Source organism: Xenopus tropicalis, chromosome 2 (genome assembly GCF_000004195.4).
Source record: "Xenopus tropicalis strain Nigerian chromosome 2, UCB_Xtro_10.0, whole genome shotgun sequence".
In the NCBI taxonomy this organism is placed as follows: Eukaryota; Metazoa; Chordata; class Amphibia; order Anura; family Pipidae; genus Xenopus; species Xenopus tropicalis.
Window position 1 is genome coordinate 153,671,034 of NC_030678.2, and position 20,184 is coordinate 153,691,217.

At 39.1% G+C, this 20,184-nt stretch overlaps 1 protein-coding gene across 1 annotated transcript in view; it reads left to right on the top strand.

The window, feature by feature from the left end:
- Window positions 1–20,184, top strand: part of rxfp2 (relaxin family peptide receptor 2) — a 65,027-nt gene that overhangs the window by 11,856 nt on the left and 32,987 nt on the right. The window contains exons 3-6 of the mRNA XM_012958212.3: window positions 12,005–12,082; window positions 13,607–13,712; window positions 14,512–14,583; window positions 16,520–16,591. Coding sequence (XP_012813666.2) covers window positions 12,005–12,082; window positions 13,607–13,712; window positions 14,512–14,583; window positions 16,520–16,591 — 328 coding nt within the window. The remainder of the gene's footprint in view (window positions 1–12,004; window positions 12,083–13,606; window positions 13,713–14,511; window positions 14,584–16,519; window positions 16,592–20,184) is intronic.

A 20,184-nucleotide genomic window follows, 5' to 3' on the forward strand; every position in this document is an offset into this window, starting at 1 on the left:
TAACCAGCAAAAGAAAGAAGCAATTTAAAAATTTTAAGATGGGGGTCAAGGTAGGGATGCACCGAATCCACTTTTTCTGATTCAGCTTAACCCCCGAATCCTTCGTAAAGCATTTGGCTGAATACCTAACTGAATCCCAATCCTAATTAGCATGTGCTAATTAGGTTTTGGAAGGGTTAAATGTTGTCAGTGTCCATGTTTACATGACACATGATTTTTAGGATTTGGATTTCGTTTGGCTGAATCCTGCCAAAAATGGCAGAATCTTGGCCGAATCCTGAACCAAGTCCTGGATTCGGTACATCTCTAGGTACATGTTCATATGCCCCAGACTTCCTGTAAGGGGAGTAAAGCTTTAAAAATCAAACATTATGGCTGGCACTCAGGGTGGACCATAATGTAGATAATTGTCCTTGCCAATAACCATTTTGTAAATACACAGTAATCTCATACTTGCCCAGAGCTCTGCTGAGGGAGCCCCTTTGGTAGTCCATCATACAAAAATAACGCTGGTCTCTCTCTAAACTAAAAAATACATCTGGAGATGCTGCATTTCAACACATCAATGGGGCATTGGTAGATGCTGAAGGGAGAAGAGCCAGAGCACCACCTCGCTTTCCCTCAGATCTGCTCATTAGGGCAATCAGCCTAAACAGAATAAACTATATTATATGGCCATTTGTATGAATGGACACATAGCACAATACCTGACCCTCAACACAATCCCTTGGATAACTTTAGGACTGGTCCATGTAAAGCCATCTATAGAGAAGAATTATAAGGAAAATTAAATTCAAAGTATTATGGGGAATTTTCGAAAAGCTTATTGGATATAATTGGATAAAATTAAATATTAAATATGTCAAATGGAATTTTAATGCAGCCTGTGGAATTCTCGTCTAGTGTGTGCTAGGTATCATTGGATTTAGATTTCTGCTAAAGGTTAGCTGTTCATAGATGACCTATCCATGCAGAAATATAGTACAGAAATTAGATTTGTGTTTAATGGCCTTGCCCACAGAAGTTTTAGAGTGTGTTTTTAAGTGCTAATTGGTATCACACATATACATAGAATTATTCTCAATCTGTGTTTGCTGGATGGTTTGTGTTCCATTGATTTCTGCCCATGGGTTTTTAGCAACAGCAAGAAGAAAGTGAATGAATTTCAACTGATCAACAGTAGCAAAGAGCTCAGTCAATCCCACTCAGATCCTTGGGGCTACGGCTAATTAGTTCCAATAAAATTCATTTGCTGATTTAGATTATTTTAAAGGGCCTCCACCTAGAATTCTAAAATATTTTAATATCTCCAGTCTGAAGTTAGTCCAACCCACTTTTCAGGGTCCCACAATTGTGTGGGTATCAGCACTCTCATACCCAAAGAGGTATTTATGAATGTGGCGCAGAGTGCAAAGTGCAATTTTTGGATGCAAATTACCATACTTTTTACCCACAATGTAGTGTTTTTTCTAGAATTTCGACATCATTGGCCCATCTCAAATTGCATACAGTGCAACAACATGGGCACAAAAGTAACATCATTTGGAAAATTACTTACATGTTCAGTTAATGCTATTTCCCCTGTATTAGTGTTATAATGGTGTTACTTCCAGCCCACTTCATTACTACTGGCATTGGTCTCCTATTGGCTTAGGGCAAGTCCACCTATTAACAAAAAAATTTGCTAAATATTCCTTATACAGGTATGGAACCTGTTATCCAGAATGCTTGGGACCTGGGGTTTTCTGTATAAGGGGTCTTTCTGTAATTTGGATCTCCAAAATTTAAGTCTGCTAAAAATAATTTATATTATATTATTTATATTGAATAAACCCAATTTTGATTCTTAGTTGGGATCACATACAAGGTACTGTTTTATTATTACAGAGAAAAGGGAATCATTTAACCATTAAATAAACCCAATAGGGCTGTTCTGCCCCCAATAAGGGGTAATTATATCTTAGTTGGGATCAAGTACAGGTACTGTTTTATTATTACAGAGAAAAGGGAATCATTTAACCATTAAATAAACCCAATAGGATTGTTCTGCCCCCAATAAGGGGTAATTATATCTTAGTTGGGATCAAGTACAGGTACTGTTTTATTATTACAGAGAAAAGGGAATCATTTAACCATTAAATAAACCCAATAGGATTGTTCTGCCCCCAATAAGGGGTAATTATATCTTAGTTGGGATCAAGTACAGGTACTGTTTTATTATTACAGAGAAAAGGGAATCATTTAACCATTAAATAAACCCAATAGGGCTGTTCTGCCCCCAATAAGGGGTAATTATATCTTAGTTGGGATCAAGTACAGGTACTGTTTTATTATTACAGAGAAAAGGGAATCATTTAACCATTAAATAAACCCAATAAGGCTGTTCTGCCCCAATAAGGGGTAATTATATCTTAGTTGGGATCAAGTACAGGTACTGTTTTATTATTACAGAGAAAAGGGAATCATTTAACCATTAAATAAACCCAATAGGGCTGTTCTGCCCCCAATAAGGGGTAATTATATCTTAGTTGGGATCAAGTACAAGGTACTGTTTTATTACTACAGAGAAAAAGGAAATACTTTTTAAAAATTTGAATTATTTGCTTATAATGGAGTCTATGGGAGATGGCCTGTCCGTAATTCTGAATAACAGGTTTCCGGATAAGCGATCCCATTCCTATACATACTTAATACATTCATAATAGGAAACATGTATGGGCAAAGCTCAGGAGACACAATAGGATTTGCAGGAAAGCCTTCCTATATCAGTTTAATTAAGAGATAATTAAGAGAGTATTTAGACAAGGACTTGCTGTACAGACTGCATTAACTTTAAGGGCTCTGGCACACGGGGAGATTAGTCGCCCGCGACAAAACTCCCTGTTCGATTTCGCGCAAATCGCCGAAAAAGCCTCGCGAGGCAACTTCGGCGATTTGCGCGAAATCGCGCCGCCGCACATGCCATCCCACCGGCGACTTACATTTTCACCGGTGGGATGGCAGGTGAAGGCAACTTGGGGAAATTAGTCGCCCACGAACAGGGAGTTTTGTCGCGGGCGACTAATCTCCCCGTGTGCCAGAGCCCTAACCCAGTAACAGCTATGGATTTTAATCTCAGTGTTAAAAGGATTAGTATTTTATTGACTTTATCATAATCATGTCTATCTGTTAATTTAGTAGCAAGACAAAGTAATTTTAATCTTTTTAGATCACTCAAGAGCAGATTTCTTAATGATTAAAGTGGGGGATCCAGAAGGATTTCCAGCAGTTTGGTTTTTTCCCACTTCACTGACTGTCAGGAGAGTGTTAAAAATTGTAGCGTTCATCAAGTGGATAGATATTGTGCATCTGCAATAGGTGGGATTGAGTCACTGCTTTCCTGAATTTGACTTTTTCTCTTTTTCCTAACTTTCTCCTTTCTTTCTTTCTTTCTTTCTTTCTTTCTTTCTTTCTTTCTTTCTTTCTTTCTTTCTTTCTTTCTTTCTTTCTTTCTTTCTTTCTTTCTTTCTTTCTTTCTTTCCCTTTTATCCACATTCAAGTGTACTGAAAGCAAAGTGTACTCTGTATATTGTACAGCAGGGAACCTCTGTATGCAGAGCTGTGAGTTCCTGTCTGACTGTATCTCCCTTCCTCTTCTATGATTTCTATATTATAGTCACGTTCTGTCAGTTGAAGTCTACTTATTCTTAAATGTTAGGGTATTGCAAGTATAAACACATTTTGCAGGATTTACTTCTACAACTCTTTTGACTAAAAATGACCTTTTAACAATCTGGATATTTATCATCATCATCGTCCATTACCATTAATAATTATCATTAATTATTATTATTATTTAAAGCAGCTTTGTCTCCCACATTACACCTTAAGAGATGCACAGTTACTCCTTTTCTCTGTGAAGATAGTCAAAGAAGTGTCTACTGCGCATGCTTGTGTGTCTTGTTCCAATGGGAACTCAATAAGGCATGCACAGTAGACACCTCTTTTACCATCTTCACAGTCAATGAGAGAAGAAGGAGGTGAAGGGACAGAAGGACAAGGAGGTGGAGCATCACAATAGACCAGGAAGTAGCTGAAAGAGCTGCAGTTGAGCTGCTTGTGATTTAGAAATGAAATTAGACTGCACGCAGGGATTAAAACATGTTGTTCTGGGAATGATTTAGAGTTATTTTGAAGATAGGGAAAAAAAGTTTACTTGTTCTTTAAGGATAAGTGGTCTAAAGCAAAAATGGCAGCTACATTTTCTGAATACATTCTGTATAAAAAACTTCAAAGATGCTTTTTTCTTTTCTCAAATGTGTATAATGGCAAGTGACACGCAGAACTGCTCACAGAAGGGAACATTCATGAATTATATGTCACAATGAAGATACTGTTTCTTGAAGCTTTTATAATACAGTATTTATTAAGTCAGACTTTCATTCCTAGTGTAGAGCCACTCTAACAGCAACTTCATGTAGCAGCTATTTAGTCTATCAGGCTGTTAATCATCCAATTCCCCAACATTACTTCATCAGCCTGCTCCTATAGTAGGGCTAGGGTGGTGCACAACAAGCACTTTAAGTGATATTCTAGTGGGAACATAAGGATTTTCTATTAATATTCAAGCAATGTGTTTGGTATTTGTTCCTTTGTTAATCAATTGCACTTCAGCCATGGAAGTTACAAGTATGCAGTAACAATGTCACTTGTGAATGTCTGGCTCTGTGCCCAGCGCTAATATTTGGCCAAACTTAAGAGTAAGCGGATATGGGCAAAGCGCTTAGGTTTCTCTTTGCAGAGAGCTGTTTTCTGGGCTTCCAGATTTTTCTAATCCTCAGAAATAACTGTTTTCATCTGAGCCACTAAATATGTTTCTCTGGACAGGAACGTTAGTGTCAAGTCTGAAACCCAATAAATCATTTTTGTGAGCAAAACGCTTAAATCATCAGGGCTGTGCCTGGCAGTGATGGGGACATATTATATTAGGTTTGTGTTAACGTTCCCATATGTATGGTCTGTTTGTCCCTCGCACTCTTGTTTGCTCTGGAGCCTGAACTGCAGATAAAGGGAACACACAATAAGAATAGCAATTAATATACAGAATAACATGTTTAAAGTAACCCTAAATAAAGGCGTAGCCCTGCAAAGGAAAGAAAATAGATATGAAGGTTATCAGAAAGTCAATCAAATGTGAAATAAAGAGCTGCCTCTAAACAAAAGGCTACAGATAACAAGAAATAGGGGGGACCCCGGCACAGGAAGGCAAGGCAAGCATAAGGGAATATTACAGGAAAGTAGCAAATACCGAGGCAAAGTGTGAGAGGTAAAATACTTATCTAATTATGGAGGAATTGTCATATTTTGTGCACAGGGAGTTGTGGTTTTCTAGTTTTCACATATGCTTGTACTCACCATTGGCTGCTTGAAATTAACTTTTACTATATTTTAGAAAGTCCTAATCTTTTTATGGTTTTTTAAATGATTTGTTTTCCACTTTCCAGCTTTGAAATGGGGTCACTGACCCCAGAATACAAAAAACTATTGCTCTTGGCAGGGTTAAAGGGGTTGTAAACCCAGCCATGATGCTGTCCCACTGCACTCACTAGTTTTGCTGTAGAAGTTGTCAAAAATGTAATTATAGATGCAGGAAAATTCACCAATGAGCATTCTACTGACTAAAAACCTCATTATAAGTGCAAGAGAAGTGACCAATGAGAACACTGATTCCCAGCACTATGTCAGGCATCTTGCTGTTATCTTATATATAGAGATAATTATGTCATTATTATTATTTCATTATATGACACAGGAATCAGACAGGGGGATAAAGGACAGGTTTGTTCAGTGCTGGGAAACTGTGCTTAAAGCTCCCAACTCCAATTGCAGGAACAGAGAACAGGGAGCCGGGTTTATACAGATCAGCTGGGATTCTTATTGGAGGATTTTTGGAATTTTAATGCAGCTGCTGGCCCTGGAGATTTGGAGAAAAGTTTTATTGTTCAATATTGCTTTAAGAATACAACCCTGATGTTGCAGGACTACAGCTCCCAGCATGCCTTTACCTTCATTATATGTTACATTATTCTGGGATTTGTAGTCCAGCAACAGCTGAGAAAAGTTTGGTTGAGCAGTGCCGGGCAGCAGGGTTTAGTAGCCCTTTAAAAATTTTTGTTATTGTTATATTTTTCTACTTATCTTCCTGTTCAGGCCTTCTCCTGTTCATTTTCCACCCATTTCACTCATTCAAAACCACTGCCTGGTTGCTAAGGCAACTTGAACCCTAAGCAGCCAGATAGCAGCTGAAATTCCAAATTTAGCTGCTAAAAAAAAAGCTAAATAATTAAAATGAAAACTTAAAATGAAGATTAATTGCAAATTCTCAGAATCTTACTATCTACATCATACCAAAAATGAATATAAAGATGAACAACTATTTTAAATAGTTAAGTAATCTGCTTTATTAAACAGTCTGTTTTATGGATGATGTATGCGCTTACCCAGACACAGTGTGTAATTTTGGGTGCAGATGGCATGTTTTTTCCCACAATGCACTGTTTTTCCCAGACTTCCAGCATCTAAGGGAACCCTGGAGCCACTGTCTGGAAAGTGGTGGCCTTAGCTCCTGGGTTCCCCTGCGCCAGTAGGTGCCGCGCACCCCATTCAGACTGGAAGGCTGGGGGGCCTGAGTAACTCTGGGTGCAACAATATGTAAGTGCAAAGAGCACAATTTGCCACAAAGTGGGCTTTGAGTAACACTGCGGGTAAAAGAGAAAGTTGCCCTGTGCGCTTGCAGAGATAAACAAGCCCTACTGCCTTCTGAAGGGAATGTCTGGAGCCTCTACAGAGGTTCCCCTGCTTAGACCACCTGCCTGAATATTCCCAGGCCTCCTGTAATAGCACTGCAACTGTTGCAAGCATCTGGATTGGCAATTACTGTCCAGCAGTTAGAAACCAAATCTGATATTGTCAAAGATGGCAGCCACCAACTGCGCTGTGCAACTCTACAGTGCTGGTATGGGGGACCCAGGAACTATTCGAGGCAGAGACCAATGATGTTTGAGTGAATCCAGAAAGTCCACTTTGGAGAAAATAATAAAGATTAATTTACCTTTAAGCAGTAATACACAAGAAAGTGCAGTATCCTGTGATAATTGTGGCTACAATTGAGATTGTGTTCAGGCGGAACTAGAAGTGCTTCCCTCAGAATGGTACTCTCCCCAACAAACTTCCCTCCATGCAGCCTTCCCCTCCACAAGCCCACTCATCAATACCCAAAATATTCCATCTCATAAAGAAAGTCTTCTCTCTGCATAAATGTCTCCCTGAAATAGCATCGCCCGCTAAAGCTGTCTGTCAAAATGAGCGTGAATACAAATAACAAGCTCCCTAGGCGATCTGCATTACAGTCAGGAAAAATCCATTATGTCTTTTTATATGCTTATATGTCACAGTAGGTGCTTTATTATCCCATATACGTGTGTATATATATATATATATAAATCCCCACCAACTGAATATCCAATCTGTTGTATTCAATAGAGTGAAAGAAAATATGATTAATGAATACGTTGGTTCTATACAAATAAAGTATAATAATTTCAGAAATACAGTATATATATGCCATGTGGAAGTAAGTTATGGAAGTGATGCAACATTATTTTAAAGTCCAGATTCTGTAATATTTTTCAGTGAGTTATGGAATAGGACCAAACCCTTTTCTGAAAGACAATAACAAGTTTATAAAACTGTCCCAATATGATGAAAATGAACCCATGTATTAAACGCATTGATGTAAGATATCTCTTAATTAGAAGGATGAATAAGACCAAGGGATTATCGTATTGCAATACTGTACCTGAGGCTGCAGACCACTAGTCTGAGAGGTCACAATAAAGCAATTAGATAAACATAAATGTTGTGGAATAATCCTTGGGCTTCTGTGAGAGGGCTGCTTGTATTACAAATCATTATTCCGCAGCGGCTCTTTAGCAACATCTTACATTTTACTGTTCACTGCAGCAAGTGAATCATTGCTAGGCAATAACATGGCATTTTGTAAATGCAAATACCTATTATGCTGCCTATGTCATTTTCTGTGTTCTATTTTATTCTTCCTTCTCTGGATCTGTTACAGACAAGTTACACTGCTGTTTCATGCTGTGCCCAGATACAGGGAATATAGAATACTGCTGATTTTTTCTTTTCACAAATGTGTAGTGTTCAGTCCTCGCTTTCAGAGAGCCTGAATGTACTGATCAGAACTCTTGCAAGAGAAAGTAGAATACATTGTATTTTTGGGTCATGTGATGTATGTGACATTCTAGCTGCTGCCTGTCTATAGTTCCTTTAGCTCTTATTGAGGAACACTGATTCTTAGCAATTCTTCTGAGCCCTGTAAAGACTAGAGGCCAATTTATTAATGTTCTATATATTTTTGCAGAGCTTTAATGGGGTGGTTACTGCTCAGTGAAAAGGCATTGAGCATTTTTAGACGTAACAATTTGTTTTTCACTCTGGAACAGTTTGTTATAGTGGTGAAAAAAGAGGTTGTCCGAATCTTTCATTTCTATGGGCCGATTCACCAAAGATCGATAACACTTATCGCATGCTTTTTTGCGTAAAAAAGCATGCGAGAAATAAGTACAGATTCATCAAAGTAATTTCTTTTGGCAACACAATATGGACTTTGCAGTGGGATTTTTTCAAGTCTGTGTTGGCCCCAGAGCAGGGGGCTCAAACTCAATTTACCTGGGGGCCGCAGGAGGCAAAGTCAGGATGAGGCTGGGCCGCATAAGGGATTTCACAAAAAAATGGCTTTCAAGGGATAATGCAAGGCACGGCGGGCGGGAGCTGCTGATTGCGGAAATGACGTTATGCCATCATAACAGTTATTATGGGAAGACGTTCTGTGTGCACAATTAGCTCCTTAGCAGCTAATTGTGCACACAGAACGTCTTCCCATAATAACTGTTATGATGGCATAATGTCATTTCCGCAATCAGCAGCTCCCGCCCGTCGTGCCTTGCATTATCCCTTGAATCGCAATAAAAATCGCGATCCATTCATTGCTTTTGAGAAGGTGTTGGTGCGGGCCACAAAATACTGTACCGAGGGCCGCAAATGGCCCGCGGGCCGCGAGTTTGAGACCCCTGCCCCAGAGTGATGAAGCCGCCAGTTTGCAGGGAAATCGTCATTTTCATAAAAGTAGTTTTAAGAAAGTAATGGTTACGTGCGTAAAATCGTGCGCTAATATAGCATGCGGCGAAATATATTGCGTGCGACAGGAAATAACACACGGTGGGAAATAACACAAGAAAATCGCTCATTGCGAGTTAAATAACGCAAAGAACATCACTTCTTAATTATGACACGTGTCCCTTTAGTGAATCGAGCGTTAAAGAACAAGGAAAGGTTAATATAAATTAAAAGTAAATCTAAAGGCATTCTTTTAAGTACTTACTGCATATCTAAATTCCCAGATCCCTGCTTGCTTCTCTGAGATATGGTGCTGGCAGCCTACAGCAGTGTGAAGCCTACAGTGACATCACTGAAATCTCTCTCCCCTTCCTGTAGGTGCCAGCGGCAGCCTTCCTATTCTCTGAGCATGTGTGTAACTTGATCCTGTCTGCTGTTCTGAGCTACACATGCCCACCAGCCAATCAGAAACAGATCTTCCGGGGGGGGGGGGCTCGTTTTATCGACCTTTAGTGACCTCTAGTGTTAGTTTGCATCAGGATTTAATGATTCAGAAGGCTGTTAGAGCTCTCCGCTGCTCTAACTGTAAGGGATTTTGACGAGGGAACAAGACAGACAGAAGTGGGACAGACGGGGTGTTGAGACAGGAGCAGGCAGGACTAGAGCAGGAACAAGGCGAGAGCTAGGGACTAGAGCAGGAACAAGGCGAGAGCTAGGGACTAGAGCAGGAACAAGGCGAGAGCTAGGGACTAGAGCAGGAACAAGGCGAGAGCTAGGGACTAGAGCAGGAACAAGGCGAGAGCTAGGGACTAGAGCAGGAACAAGGCGAGAGCTAATGAATAGCCACAGTGCCATTATTTTACGTAAGCTCTGCTTCCTCTATAGTAATGCCATTGGCATGCCTATTTTATACAGTGTTTTACACCATTTTTTAGGCAAAATTCATTTTACACAGCATAATAAATAGGCCCCTAACTGCTGATAAAGCAGAACAGTGTTCGCAATTCCACACATTCTGTTGAACTGACACTTTATCTGCTGGGACAGCCCAGTCGGACATGTAGCTTTTAAGTAAAAATTTACTTATATTGAGGTTGAGATATATTGAGATATTGAGACTGAAACACTGCACGATGAACCTTCTTGTTATATAAGTTATATAGAAAAGTTATTTCTATTGTTATTTATCGTACTTGGTCCTATGAGGAGTATGTGAATGCGCACCTACCATATATTGACATAGGATGGAACACTGTATAATGAGTGTAGAAGTGAAACTAAATATGTTTAGTGCTTGCTGTGCTGGAGCTGCCTCAAACATCATTGAAACGTAATAGCCTCTTTATGGGATCTGTTATCCGGGAAACTGTTATCCAAAAAGCTCCGAAATACCAAGATTCAAATTTAATCAAATAATTCAAAGTTTTAAAAATTATTTCCTATTTCTCTGTAATAATAAAACAGTACTTTGTACTTGATCCCAACTAAGATATAATTACCCCTTATTGGGGGCAGAACAGCCCTATTGGGTTTATTTAATGGTTAAATGATTCCCTTTTCTCTGTAATAATAAAACAGTACCTGTACTTGATCCCAACTAAGATATAATTACCCCTTATTGGGGCAGAACAGCCCTATTGGGTTTATTTCATGGTTAAATGATTCCCTTTTCTCTGTAATAATAAAACAGTACCTGTACTTGATCCCAACTAAGATATAATTACCCCTTATTGGGGCAGAACAGCCCTATTGGGTTTATTTAATGGTTAAATGATTCCCTTTTCTCTGTAATAATAAAACAGTACTTTGTACTTGGTCCCAGTTAAGGTATAATTACCACTTATTGGGGGCAAAACAATCCAGTTGAGTTTAATTAATCTTTAAATGATTTATTAATAGACTTGAGGTATGGAGATCCAAAATACAGAAAGATCCCTTATCCGGAAACCCCAGTTCCCAAGTATTCTAGCAGCTCTCATACCTGTACTGGATTCCAGCTTACCAAATGACTGACTAAGCATATAGGGACAATCAATATCAATGCTCAGTTTCTATGGACATGTCAGTTCCTCCAGATATCAGTTCGTTGTATTATTATTTATTTCAATTATTCAGTTATACAATGATGTTCATTTATATTCGGGTTCCGTGGATGCAGCTCATTTCCTTTAAAATCTAAGTTCTAATCTACAAGTTCACAACTGCAAAAATTGTATTTGTATTATTTTTCTGGGTTTAAACTTCTTAATAGAGAAGGGATTCAAATGGAACAAAGCAATCAAAAGAAAAGTCTTGTGGAATAGAACAAATTGTTCCAAAGCAATAATGCAGAAAATGCTCAAGTTTTATTAATTTTTACAGTTTAAGAGCCCAAGGTTACCTGGAACTGGGATGAGCCCAGAGTCGGGCCCTGGCTTGGATATGCTGTATCTGGGAAAATGTATGGCGTTATATGATATGGTTCGCTGATCTGGCTGAGCTTATTGCCAACTTGCTCCCTCCCGACCAGTGCAACTAATGATGGGCTAGTCCCTGTGAATGTTATAATAATGTATATGTTATAAATAAGCAATATCCAGAAGACTATGATATAATAGCAAAGGAGACAACGAATATGTTGACTTCCTTTCCACCATAAAGAAGCAGATACATACGGGTTTGGGGCACAGGGACATATTTTATATTACAATGAACTGTCTCTAAAATGTAATGATGGATTCTCTTTTCATGTAAGTAGAATTTCAGGTTAGAAGTAAAACACAATAAATGTCATTGACTGCATTTGTTAATGCTATTTTCCAACTCAAAAACAATACGTCTCTTTCAGGGGATAACAGTGGATGGGCAAATATTTTTTATGAAGTCCATGGGAAAACCAATGATGTCATTGAACCACAGGAATGCTGTAAGTAACTGAAAAAGCTGAACAAACTCCAAGGGAAATAGAAAATTAATGTACAACTATTACATTCCTTACATTTTCGTAAGAAAACTCAAATTAATCATTTTCTCAACAACACATTAGGCAAATGTAATTTTTTTGTCATTTACATAGTTAATTTGAGTACCCCCGTGCATGTATTTACACAGAACTATACAAACCTATCATTACTATTACATGTATAAATATATATATATGCAAATACCCAAACTAAACTAACTGTAGATATTAGTATCACAATAGCCTTGGATATTCTGATTGTTCAAGAACTCATCCAGGCCCCTCTTATAGGCATTAACAGAATCTGCCATTACCACATCTCTAGGAAGGGCATTCCCCAACCTCACTGCCCTCACCGTGAGAAACCCCCTACGCTGCTTCAAATGGAAGCTCCGTTCCTCTAATCTAAAGGAGTGACCTCTTGTTCTTTTTTTGGGGTAAAAGATTCCCACTTTGTGTCTATAATCCACTCTAAAGTACTTGTAAAGAGTAATCATGTCCCCTGGCTAGTGCACTTAATTAGAGATGATAATTTAATGATTATTAATTTATTTGGTTATGAATTTCCCATAGACTCATAATCACAGTCCTCTAGTTTTGCTTTTTTATTATTGAGTAGAAGTACATTGTATCCTGTGTTGATATAAAAAGCCCATTCATCTTCCTCCTGAGCCAGCCTGAGTGTAGCTGTGCTGTCAGTCTTATAATTATAATTATATATTATACAGTATTATAATTCCAATATGATGTGCCGTTTTCTCTTTCCCAAGTCTAACGCATTTGTTAGATATATAATACATATATATTGATAGTTTTAAGAAAACAAAGTGTATGACTTTTTCTGAACCATGCTTACAGTATGCGAATAAACCTTAATTCAATGCATGTACATTAGGAAACACAAATGGTACAAATGATATCAGAGCAGCCCAGCAGCTGCTATCACATATGATTCTCATTTGAAATTAGGATTTGTGTCACCCATGATCAAGCTATATTCTCAAACTTGAATTTTTTCGAGTTTTTAGAGCTCGTAAACTCAAAACATTTGAGTTTTTTATTTGAATGAGTTTTCCTTATTACTAAACAAGCGACCATTTTATATGCGAGTTTATTCGATTTAGAAAAACAAACTCGAATTCACAAACTCAAAAATTGGTAAATAAGCCCATAAGTGTCTTCAGATTGGACATGCTAAGGGAAATTCTGTATTAGAGAACGCAGGGCCCAGTAGTTGTCGCTGCTCATGATTTTCACAGTTTCATTGGCTCCTGAGGAAATTGGCCCTAGTGTGTGTGAATGTAATAGGGACCTTAGCTTGCCAGCTCTACTGGGGCAGGGACAGATGTGAATGATGTACAATCTCTATAAAGCCCTGCAAACATGTCAGTACAATATAAATAAGAGATAATAATTTAAAAAAATATTAGTTACTTTAGTAACATAAGCCATTTAACAGTATACAATTATGTCACTGCCTTTTTCTAGGTCTTTCCAGATTCCCAGAAAGCTGTGAGTGCAAAGACACTGAGCTGGAGTGTGTAGATGTCAATTTAGAAGCAGTGCCGTACGTCTCCAGCAATGTAACACTCCTGTAAGTAGGGGCAAACTCATTTCAGAACAATGTTTAACACTAGACTTTAGGGTTTATTTATGAATCACGTGCGGCGGGGGGGTCCCTGGAGGTAGCATCACGGTGAAGGTGAGCTCACATCTGAGCCTGGCCACAATTACACTGGGAATGTGGGGAAAATGGTGTATTGTGCATAAGAAACATGGCAAATTGTGTCTCAAATGGCACTTTGCACAGTTCACTTGCAGTGCTAAATGAGCGCTATGATTTTCTGTTGCTGCTCTTGCTAACTATGACTGACTTGCCTACAAAGTGCTATTAAAGCCTTAGGGCTCTGGCACACGGGGAGATTAGTCGCCCGCGAAAAATCTCCCTGTTTGCGGGCGACTAATCTCCCCGAAATGCCATCCCACCGGCGAAAATGTTAATCGCCAGTGGGATTACATACGCGGTGGCGCGATTTGCCAAAGTCGCAGAAGTTTCCTCTCAAGGCAATTTCTGAGATTTCACTGAAATTGCGCCGCCGTGTATGCCATTTCGGGGAGATTGGTCGCCCGCGAAAAATCTCCCTGTTTGAAAACGTAAAAATATGAAAACGTAAAAAAAAAAGATTTTTTTTGTATTCGGAAGCGATCGTACTTTGATAAATGAGCCCCTTAATCTCTGTGTATTTATACTTATTTATTGTATTTATTATAATACTTGTTCTCCTTCTGTGTGTACTTTTGTAGCAGCGCTGCACAGAATAATTTCCATTACAGCCTCACGCTCTCAATATCTATACTGTATATTTATTTTACTGCAAACTTTTTGCTTTTAGGTCTCTAAAGAGAAACAAGATTCACGCACTTCCAGATGAAGTTTTCATTGGCTATCATGATTTAACCAAGTTGTAAGTATGTCGACAAATCACAACTGCTGAGTGTTTTTTTTAAACAACATTCTTCCAGTACACTATCGTTTATTTCATATAAATTTATTACAAGGAAACATGGCATGCCTCAGGCAGGAGCCCCCCCACGCTGCTGATTTAGGCTTACCCTATCTGGCAAGCTTCAGTAGCTATAGCTTGTGTTGTAAATCAAAAGAAACAAGCGTTTTAATATTATAGCTGAATGGCTGTGGCTAAAAAAAATGTGCATTAATACTGATAAAAGATAAGACACAGCGTGGCTAAATAGAGAATTTGCACAGGATAGTGGAGATGTGTTTCTCCATGCAGTGTGGGACTGGGACCCCAGGGGCCCACCAGAAAACCTTGGACCATAGGCCCACTCTCCAAACTATTTTTCCCCCTTTCCTCGCCCAACCTCTTTATTCTCCTGGCAGGGGCCCCCGAACGGCACATGCGCACCAAAGCACAGGAGGAGGTGCAGGGGGGGGCGGTGCGATTAGATCGGTCATTGCCTCCACCGCTAATGACAAGCAGCGGAGGCAATGACAAATTAGCACTAGGGGTAGGCAGGAGAGGCTGCCTGGTGCCCCCCAATCGTTGCGCCCTAGGCAGCTGCCTCTTCTGCCTACCCCTAGTTCCGGCCCTGTCTCCTGGTCTCTTTTATTTACATGCTAGCATCTATTCTTCCATCTATTTCTTCCCATTCAGAAATAGGGAATGTCCATGAAGCAGGCCAAATGGTCAGGAGTAGTAGGGCCCACTGACACCTGGGCCCACTGGGAGTTTCCCTGGTATCCTGGGGGGCCAGTCCGACACTGTCTCCATGATTACTTAGGATTCTGCCACCTTTGTGGGACCCTGATTTGCTTACCTTTTTTTAATAACTGGAGCCTCAATCACTACAACAATGGCTGATTCAATAAGGGAGTGTAACTTTAAACCTAATGAGCTTTTCCCTTCATGCAAGATTTATCAGGAATAATCCAAAATTAAGGATTGGCCAGTTCTTAGCAATTTTTTCTATTGGTCTTCTTAGCTTTCAAGCTATACTTATTTGTACTGTCACCCCAATAAATAATTCCTAATTCTTTTCTATTGTGTTTCTCAAGCAGAATAAACTTCACTTACTCTATAGAAATAATATAAATCTTGTTTACTTTAGTTTTGGAATCCACAATCACAGCAAGCAGGCAGCGGCCATTTTGTGAACACGATTATAAAGACAAACTTTGTATCAGCCAAAATTCTTGTGAATGCGCCAGAATGTGGGACGTAATAGACATGAATGCTTGTTAAATGTGTGTAAACCGCCGTGTGTGGTATAGTTTGCTCTATACTCCAAGGGGCACATTTACTAACCCACGAACGGGCCGAATGCGTCCGATTGCGTTTTTTTCGTAATGATCGGTAATTTTGCGATTTTTTTCGGCGTCTTTACGATTTTGCGTAAAAACGCGAGTTTTTCGGCGTCATTACGAAAGTTGCGCAAAGTCGCGATTTTTTCGTAGCGTTAAAACTTGCGCAAACGTCGCGCCTTTTAAGTTTTAACGCTACGAAAAAGGCGCGACTTTGCGCGCAAGTGTTAACGTTACGAAAAAATCGCGACTTTGCGCAACTTTCGTAAAGACGCCGAAAAACTCGCGTTTTTACACAAAAATCGTAAAGACGCCGGAAAACTCGCGTTTTTACGCAAAAATCGTAAAGACGCCAAAAAAAACGCAAAAAATACGAAAAAGTCGCAAAATGTTCGTTTCCAATCGGAATTTTTCCAATTCGGATTCGAAATCGTGTCTTAGTAAATCAGCCCCCAAATGTAGGGACTGGTTAATACTTCTTCCTGGGATGGGTGTTATGAGGCCAGACCCAGATGTAAATATAACATTCTAATCAATTCATTCAAGAATTGTATCTCATCGACTGTATTTGTCCTTAGGTTTCTTCAACACAATTGTTTGAAAAATATATCCCAGAAGGCCTTTTTTGGGCTGTACCATCTACAGCGGCTGTAAGTAAGCCCCATTAAATGCTTCTTGTGTTGAGAGTAAAGCTCAAAGCTACGTGGCCATTGGCTTGGCCAAATTGTGCAACGATTCTCTCAGCTTGCAACCAAACTGTAAGGGGGTGATCTATCAATGTTTGAATTTGAAGTTTTATTCAAGTTTTTTGCGCTAAAGTTCAAGTTATGGTTTAAAAACTCCAATGTCTGTTATTTATTAAGTGCCAAAACCCCAAAACATGAGTGTAAAAATTCTGCATCTAAAACCTTTACGAGTTGATGTAGAAGTCAGTGGGAGGTTCCCTAGGCAAAGTCAAGCCATATTTTCCATTTGAGATATTTTCAAGTTTTCAAGAAGTTTTTCAAGTTTGTAAACTTTCTGTAATTAAAAAAAATTCTTGTTAACAAATAAGAATGCAAATTTGAAAATTGAGAAATAAGCCCATTAATGTTCACCCCACAGCTTCATTCACTTGTACAGATATGGGACCTGTTATCCAGAATGCTTGGGACCTGGGGTTTTCCAGATAAGGGGTATTTCTGTAATTTGGATCTCTATACCTTGAGTCTGCTAAAAAAATCTTTTAAACAATAAATAGACCCATTATCATTGTTTTGCCACCAATAAGGATTAATTATATCTTAGTTGGGATCAAGTACAAGGTACTGTTTTATTATTACAGAGAAAAGGGAATCATTTAACCATGAAATAAACCCAATAGGGCTGTTCTGCCCCCAATAAGGGGTAATTATATCTTAGTTGGGATCAAGTACAGGTACTGTTTTATTATTACAGAGAAAAGGGAATCATTTAACCATTAAATAAACCCAATAGGGCTGTAGAGATCTTACAGCCTCCCATGCCAGTGCCAGAGCCGCCGCCAGAGCCGCCGCCAGGCTTCCTAATACTGCGCTCTTCTGCGCTTCTGGGCGGATGTGACGTCACGCGCCCCCCTTCCTGCACGCTTCTGCCCTGCCAGCGCTTCCCGTTCCCACAGATATCAGCAGCCTTTATCACCTGGATGCACCTAACTTATTGCATACCAATGTCTGCGCTAATGGAGACCATCACTTCTGGATATTCTCGTGCCCAATGGGAGTGTGGCAGGTGTGAGAGGGATGGAGCATTTGTACGGTAATTAAAATTTGAGATTCTCAGATTATCTGGTGGCTATAGTTGTCCCTTTTTTAATGCTGATTAAAAGCAGACATTTGCAACAAATTGTTATTGAATAGAGGAAGGGGCCCCTTTACCTCCAGACATGTTTTTATGGGTTGTGTATATTTTAGGTATGCCTCAATAAATGTAGGTTTTTATTATATTTCAAGACTGTTAATCATAGTGGCTTGTTAAACAGGGTTGTTATTATATTTTTAATTTACCAGTCCACAGATACCGGTAATCCTCTAGCATAATGGAATTCTGCTTATCTGTGCACTAGAAATCCAATTATTTACCTCGCAAGGACCAAACACTCGGTTTATACTCGAGTCAATAAGTTTTTCCCGTTTTCTTAGGTAAAATTAGGTACCTCGGCTTATATTCGGATCAGCTTATACTCGAGTATATACGGTACATTAATTTCTAATACACAGGGGTCCTAAAATAATTTAACAAACAAGGGTTACAGAACAGATCAGAAGGGGGAATAAACAAATTATTTTCAATAGAATAACACTGACCCAGGAGCATTGGGGGGGGGGGGGTTTACATAAAGAGGCAGAGATGGGGCCAAAGTGAATGGGACATTAGAAGGAGATTTGAAGAGTAAAGGCAGAGTCCAGTAAAGATGGGGTAAGATTCCTAAAATGGGAGTAGAGATTTGGGGCAGAGCAAAGCAAAGCTTAACTGGGCAGACAAGGGGCAGAACAATAGGGAATTACAGCATTTTATTGGTCTCCAATGAAATAGCCCCCACCCCCTCATTTGAGAAATTCCTTAGACAGAGGGCATTGCTTGGTAACTTAATGCACAGAATGCCTTAATGCCCTATATATATTGATACTGGGTGAGTGCAGAGGGGCTCTTGTTTCTGTCTGTATGAATTTTGTGGTCCGAGCTTCATCAGCCCTGTCTAATCGTTTAAATTTATTGGTTGAGCACAACTTTACCTTTTTTGCTATAATTCCTTTACCAGAAGCCAGTACACATCATGGCCTTGTGATTTATATATTCATGTATCTACATATTTGTATATATGATAAGTTACCATTGTATGTATATTTGAATTCTATAGTGCTGCTTGTGTAGGCAGAGTTACACCATTAATGGGACACAATGCTACAAGGCACAACATATACAGTAGGACCCTGCACTATGTATATTTCAGCAGGATAATTCACATGAGATGAAGTTTAACAGAAGCAGCACTAAGAAAATAAACCATACTTTTCTTTTAAATAACGCTAATGTTTTTAATAACACATAGGCAGTGACGGCCTTAATTTTATGTTACTCACAGAATCCTTTTTCTTTTAGAAACACTGTTCCTATTGCTAGCGCACACTTTACCTCCCCACGTGGGAACCCATAATATCTGCAGATTAATGCGAGTCACGTGCAACAGTAAAACATGCCAGGCTTGTTAATTTCTAACTAGGGACAAGCCGACAGATTTGCAAGCTCAGGGAGGTAAAAGCCTTGATTAGTTCTGTTAACTGGCCTTTAAATCCTGTCAGACTTATTGAAAAACAAATTAGCAATAATAAAATTGTGGCTGTTTCACACCTGGAAAGACAAATGTGATTTACGTGCAGAGGATCAATTAACTATAGACCAAACACCGTCGAATGGCATTCCCCAACATATTGCTGTTCCCTTTATGCCCGGCATTATAAGACATTGACATAAATCCATACTAGGGGCAAGATGCTTGGACCCCTTTCCCAGAAACCCCCATGTCTCAAGTATTTCATATAATTAAATGAATATACTGGGGTGCCCAACCTTTTTTACCCGTGAGCCTTATTCAAATGTAAATCGAATTAGGGAGCAACACAAGCATAAAAAAAGTTCCTGGGGGTGCCAAAAAGTGCAGTAATAGGCTATTAGGTAGCCCCTATATGGACTGGCAGCCTAGTCAGAAATTCAAAAATAAGAACCTTCCTTAAGGCCACTGGGAGCGACATCCATGGGGCTGGAGAGCAACATGTTGTGCCAGAACCACTGGTTGGGGATCATTCAGCACTTGCATGTATAGCTCCAGGGCTTTTCTGTACGGCCATATGTAATTTATACACAACAAATGAAGTCATACAGAGTATCTAAGCATCAATATGACAGTATGGAAGCACACATTGTCACAGTATGTACAGGCATACAGCACAGGAATACTGATACTTTGCAGTAAAACATGACTTTTTGTGTAAAAAAAAATGATTTTTTTCATCATTTATTACGCATCAAAACCCAGAAAAACGCAAATGTAATAATGTGCCATCTAAAAGCTGTTGAGGCCATATAAAAGTCAATGGTAGGTGTCCTAGGAAAAGTGTAAATTGTTTTAGTGGTTTCCAGGGGGTTTTTTTTGTACTGTAAGTCAACAAGAATTGTTATTATTATTTGAAAATGCGATTATTTAAGTAATTCCTATTTTGATTGT